General features: G+C 51.7%; 2 protein-coding genes across 2 annotated transcripts in view; both read left to right on the top strand.

The window, feature by feature from the left end:
* Positions 1-6,399, top strand: part of LOC113212876 (carbohydrate sulfotransferase 6) — a gene marked incomplete in the record, with an annotated part of 64,049 nt that overhangs the window by 38,929 nt on the left and 18,721 nt on the right.
* LOC113212880 (uncharacterized) lies at positions 1,695-5,014 on the top strand. The gene is made up of 4 exons (XM_026431729.2): positions 1,695-1,934; positions 2,166-2,306; positions 3,471-3,947; positions 4,029-5,014. The coding sequence occupies exons 2-4, from the start codon at positions 2,166-2,168 to the stop codon at positions 4,815-4,817; spliced, it is 1,407 nt and encodes a 468-aa protein (XP_026287514.1). The 5' UTR covers positions 1,695-1,934; the 3' UTR covers positions 4,818-5,014.

Here is a 6,399-nt window from a genome sequence, read left to right as displayed (position 1 = left end):
CGTGATTTCTGAACGGCACCTGACGAGAGACTAGAGCCTCAAGAGTCTGTCTGTCTGTCCGTCTTTTGTTGCAGACGCAGGGGCGTCCGTGGCGGTGACCTTCGCCCCCCTCCCCCCTAGGCTTCGGCTCCAATTATTAAATACACCCACCTCCTCCGTACACCCGTTTCCTGACGGGTTCGACTTACCCCCCCCCCCTCTCCCCCCGTTTTTCACACCCCTCGTCGTCACTCAGTGTTTACTGTATGACACCAGTACCAGCGGCCGCGACTCTCGAAACTGCATCGCCGTTTCCAGGTTTCCAGATAGATGTTTCGCATTCACACCCTGGCTACCACTGGTTAGGCCATTCCACCTGAAAAAGTACAAACAAAAACGTCTCAGGGTACGGACATCAAATGATAAATTATACCTAGTAAGGGATCGTACCCATATTACGTGACATTTAGGGGGGGGGTACATAGATAATGGGGTCCCAAAAGGATCAAGAACATCATTGGCGTCCATAGCGGTCACAGAGTAAGGGCAGCATTGGGACGAGAGTATAAAAGATGAGGCGAGTCTCTGTGCCCTGAGGCAGGCCGACACCCTCCTTCGCGCTGCTGACTGACCCGCCCCGTGCGAGAGCGCAACGACGAGACCTGCAGAGAGTGCGGCCCGGGCGATGGGGACTGTGCCGGAGGAGCTGCAGCGGGGCACCAGCGGAGTGGCACAGTGTTTCCCATCTACTAAGGATGAACACGACTGTGGAGATCTTTTTTGATGGTAAAACTGCACCAGAAAGACTACGGTTTGTGTTTGTGTTGGAGCAGATTTTCTCATGACGGCGCTGATGACCGAAAAGTCTTCTTCTTGTCAGCCAAATCAATTTACCTGCAAAATATCTGGACGCTGAAATACCAATGAGTGGCATGGACTTGTGACACAGAGCCGCATCATGTCCGTGTCTCTCAGGTTCTCAGGTTCCTGCGGCTAAAAGGAGGGAGCTCGGCGCCTGCGAAATCCGGGATAGACCAGCCCGCAGTACACGCATGCACTGCAGATGAAAAAGTGCCTACCTGTCAGGCGCCATGAGAGCTTGCATACTGATATGGATTTTTGATTATTGGACATAAATTATGTTTTCGTTTTTAACCGAAAATAGTTCCAGAAACGCTCGATTGTGTCAGCATTTGGGGAAATATTTTAGGGTTTATTATCTCTCAAATTTTATTTCCTTTCCTTCGATTTTTTTTTCATTTTCCCCAGACAAATTCTGGACTAAGTGTAAGGACTCGTGCTACCTAGACTAAATGAAGTGCGACTGCGAGTGCCTACTGCAGGCCGAACCACCCGACCACTCAGAGGATGCTCGCGTGGAAAGAGCGAAGCATGCCTCCTGCAACGCAGGTTGCCACTTGCCACAGGCAAGCGGGGTGGGACCGGAAGACCTGAATGAGCGAGTATACGACAGATCCCAGGGGACTGTGTGCTAACACTGTTAAAAGATTATAGCCTACAGTGAGGCGACGAGCTCACAGAACGTCACTCAGCTCCAACCCCAGCCTCCAGCCCGTGGGTCGACGACGCGGTCAGTTCGTCCCTCGCGCGCCGCCGCCTCACCGCCTTGTCTCACACACCAGACTGCATCCGGAGGGAAGAAAAACAACAATACGAGCAGCAGCCGGTGTGTTGTCCTCTCTTGGTTGTGTGTTTGTTTAGATCCGCGGACAACATAACCTGCTCACACCGAGTACTTGTCCAACTCCAAACTGTGTTTTTCTGCTTAGCACTGCACTTTCTTCGACAAACCGGAGACCTCTTCTCTTTTGTCGCTTGTGCCGCGCGCTAGAAAGGACTGGACTGCCGTTCAGCGCTATTTGTTGTCGCTGTAGGCAACACATCAACCTGTAGAAGAGCAAACCTCTGGGTCGTTCGTTGGCTTTGTCGTGAAGGTGATCTAAAATTATTGATTGATTAAATAATAGCAGTACTGTAGATTCACAACTTTTAGTATTTGTAGTCCTTTAAATGTCCTCCTTACAGTGGCAAACTTTATCAAGATGAGTCTGCAATATAATTTTCTGTTGGTGTTGTGAACTCTCTCTGTTGCATCTAATATATTTCATGTTTTGTTAAACCAAACTAATGTTAGTGTTATCCTCTGCATTTCTTGTCTTATTTAGATGGATCTTCAGTGTGACATATGTTTTGCGGATTTTGATTTGGACACGCATCGTCCCAAGAACTTACCGTGTGGACACACCATCTGCAAAGAATGTGTCGAAAACCCCAATCTCGGGAGGAAGTGCCCCACTTGTAGGAAGGTGAGTCTTTTCTTGTCGACTGAAGAAACAATTTGGATATCAATGTGTGCAATTATTAAATTTGCTCGTTACATAGTAGTTATTTGACGTGATGTGCAAGTTTTACAAATCTCTTCAACACCTAGATTTTCTACTCTTGTACAGAATCACAGGCCTATGGTTGAAGTGGAAACAAATTGGTACCGGCTACTATATGTTATGGAAATCTCAAAAGTTTGCTAACCTTTTAACATATAATAGATCAGAATCAATATGGCTATCAGAAAAATAAATCTTGCATGGACGCAGTTGTTCATGCACATGATTTTATTCAGAAATGCAAATCCAAAAAGATAATGTGTATTGCACTATTACTGGATCTTAGCAAAGCCTTTGTTTGTGTTAACCACTCCACCCTCTTATCTATAATGGAAAGTTATGGTATAAGAGGTGTAGCACTTGATCTCGTAAATTCATATCTAGTAAATAGAACTCAATAAGTAGTTGGTATTGAGGACCATGAACTTCGTAAAGACATAATTTTTTCCAATAAGGGTAATGTGAAGGAAGGGGTTCTACAAGGATCAATCTATGGTCCCTATCTTTTTATTCTACACACGAATTGCATGAGAAAAATAATTAGCGAGGTAGCAGATTCAGAAATAATATTGTATGTAGATGATACTACTATCCTTATCCCGGGAAGTTCGATTGAAGAGTTAGAACAAAACTCTATCCTCATACTTGACAAAGTTTATTCCTTTTTTTCATTCTTAAATCTTGCTCTAAATCTCCAAAAAACAAGTTGCCTTCTTTTCAATAGTAAAAGCACCCAAAATTTAGAAATATCAATCAAAAACACAAGAATTAACATTAGTAATGAAGTAAAGTTTTTGGGTCTAAACTTTGCAAATTTAAACTTACAAATTAATTAATTTGTCAAATTTAACACCTTCCCAGTCTGTTCTCTCTGGACAGCAATACGTCTAAAATAATCGAAAAACATTTTTTTAATTTAAAAATGAGAAACTGGGATTTAGGGAAGAACATAACACAGGAGTGCAATACAATTCAAGTCTTTATTTTCTCTCGGCAACAGCCGGGTTCTCTGACTTAACAATTGATAACAAAAACGAATTTAGGCAATGGAACAGAAAGCATCACCCGATCTCCTTGTTTTTCCAGGATCTGGTGACGGATCCCGGCGACCTCCCCGACTCCAACATCGTCATCCGACTGATTGAAACCGGTGGCGTCCCACCCTGCAAGAAGTGTCGAACAGAGAACAGCGACCAGCAGCGGCTGCAGCGCGGCGTGGACGCGGGCAGGAAGGTGGTGGCGGCGCTGCGGCTGGCCGTCCCCAAGGCCGTGGAGGCGCTCAACCGCCAGCTGGACGCGGCCGTCGCCAGGCTCCGGCACCTGGAGAGGGCCCTGGAGAAGGTGCAGCGGAGTGCGGCAGGTGATGAGGGCACCTCACCGGCGCATCTGCAGCTGGCACGGCAGCTGGAGGACAGCCTCCGCCTGCTCACCACCACCAAGTGCAGCGTCGTCTCGGAGGAAGAAGGTGGATCCATCTGGAAGGCCGATGTGCAGCTCGACGGGTTCGGCGACGTCTTCCGCCTTCTGTTGCTGAAGCTGCGCGCGGACTGCGAGCTGGCCAAGGTAAGCCACCAGCCAGGACGGCCATCTCTGTTGATGCTCGGTGTGGTGTTCGGCCTGTTGTTCATTTGATGTCTCCTCCAGGTTGATGACATCCCCTGCTCCACCGCCGCTTACGTGGGACCACCAATGACAACCACCCTGACCATAACAGATGAAGATCTCTCTGAAAATGATTTAAAGGTGAATGACATCGTTCGCGACAAAGAGCGGTGGAAATATGTTCGCTGCATAAAGGGCTTGAAGGGCGAGGGCTCGGATAAACTACTACGTGTCCTGGCGTCGCACCCGGTGCACCTCGAGGAGCTCGGGTGCCCCGGTCCGGTAGAACCGAAGGTCATGGAGGAGGTGCTTAAACTGACTTCACTCAAACGGCTCGCCATCGAATGCGTTGACAAGTGTGACGAGTACCCGGACCTGCCGTTGCAGCTGGAAGAGCTCAGAATAGGCTCTCCAAGCGAGCGTCAGCTGCGCTTTGTGCAGCGTATGAATACCCTGCAGAGCCTAACGGTGAGGAATTACTTTGGTCCCAATGTAACTTTCACTCCCTCTCAGTATGGGATACTGCGCTGGCTGCACGTGTCCCTCAACACTGCCCACAAGCCCACTATGCTCTCCCTGGTCCGCGCGCACGCCTCGTCACTGCGGGAGCTGCGGGTGTACTGCACCGTCAGTGACGACGAACATTGTGGTGAGTTCTACTTCCCCGACTTGGGACAGGACCTGGCTGCTAGCGGTCTGCTGCACCTCAAGCGGCTCGTACTTCGCCGTCCGAAGGGCCTGTGCACGGATGTCGCTGGCTGCCTCATGCAGCTGCAGAACCTCCGCGGCTTCCTGCCCTCCTCGGTGGAGGTGGTTTGCTCCGCGTGTTAGACATCTTCTCTGTGATACTGCTTCTGCAGCACCTGCACTAAGAAAGAAGCTCCCGCCGTCCAAAAACATGTCATTCTATCAGTAAGTCGTGTGTGTTTGAGTGTGTGTGTGTGCGTGTGCGTGTGCGTGTGTGCGCGCGTAAGGTTTGTTTTTTAACTTGATTGTCTTAGAATAATAAAAATATACATTTATCTTGATTTTGTTTTACCACATTGTCTCCTTCTTGCCCATTGCCACACTTTCGGTTTGTCGGTACATCTAGCAGCTGGTTATACATTTCCTGCTGGTCCTGCTGCTCCGCTAGACCATCGGTGGAGAGTCAGAGGGGTGTCCCCGCCGCGCGTCCTGCATCGAACTAGCTGCCGGGGCGGTCGGGGGTGGGGAGGGGGGAGGGCGCCCGGCAGGGGTAGGCCACTCCCACCGGCTGCGAGCGCTGCGGGTGCGCCTACCTCTCAGACTAACTGCGTACCAAATGTTGGTACTCTCGGTGGAATTGGCACGGTATCGGGTGCGGCCAGCTCTGTAGAGGCCGGCAGGGCCAGGCGGCGGACTCACACGGCCTCGCCCGGCCCACCACCCGCGCACTCCCGCGCAGGAGGCGCGCGGCATCTGGGCCGTCGGCGGCATGGTGCTCCCCACGCCCCGTGGCCGGGGTGGGGCGGGGGGGTCACACACACACACACACACACACGCCAGGCCAACCCCCGTCCGCCGCAGCCTCCCCGAAGAACAATGACAACAACGGCGCGGCTGGCTTCCGTAGTGTTCCGATTGCCTTACCCAGAGAACTTGTGTGCTACTCTAAACTGGTGTTCGCCTGCCCGGCACTCTACTCCGACAAACAGCCGTGCTCTGTGTTCTGGTGGTCGCTTACTGTGCCGCCCGCAACTACAGACCACCTGGCTGGGCCTTGTCGTCGCCGTAACACAGCGATCCGTGGAAGAGCAGCAGCTGGGTCATTCGTCGGCAAAGTCATCTACAGAGCGAGTGGGAGGGGGGAGGGAGATAGAGCGAGAGACGCGCGCTCTGCAGCTAGTGAGGTGGAGCGAGCGCCTGACAGCGGCGGGGTAGGCCACCCGCCCTGGCGGCGAGCGCGGCGGGCGCGCCTACCCAGCAAGGCGGGACGCCCCCAGGCTGGGCCACTGGCTCGACACACCTGCTCAACGGGTCGGCCTACGCAGCGCGTTGCAGGCGCTATCGAGAGCCTAACACACCAGGTGGCTGATTCACCCCGCGCTCATTCGTAGTTATACCGTACCGTATGCACGCGTGCAAGGCGGGTTTCCTACTCGCACGGAGCCATAAGGAGCCGTGGGCAGCGAGCATAGGCAAACCCGCCCGCACCAAATTATTTTTCAAAGAATGTGAAAAAGAGGGGGTACCCACCCCGCTTTTACACGGGGCCCCGCGTGCTTAACTTCGGAGTTCGGATGGAATCCGGTGTGTCCACGCCAGCAGCCAGACTGTTAGATCCGACCAACTGATGGCCAGGGTTGTCGCCTACCCGCTTAAACAGGAACGACGGGTACCCAATTTGTTTTGCGGAGACTATCGTACGGTTGGTTAAACCGAACTGACCCCC

The sequence above is a fragment of the Frankliniella occidentalis genome, unplaced genomic scaffold, assembly GCF_000697945.3.
Source record: "Frankliniella occidentalis isolate FOCC.00 unplaced genomic scaffold, Focc_3.1 Scaffold25, whole genome shotgun sequence".
NCBI lineage: Eukaryota > Metazoa > Arthropoda > Insecta > Thysanoptera > Thripidae > Frankliniella > Frankliniella occidentalis.
Note: the sequence above shows the minus strand (reverse complement) of the source record. Positions and strands in the feature narration are given on the sequence as shown.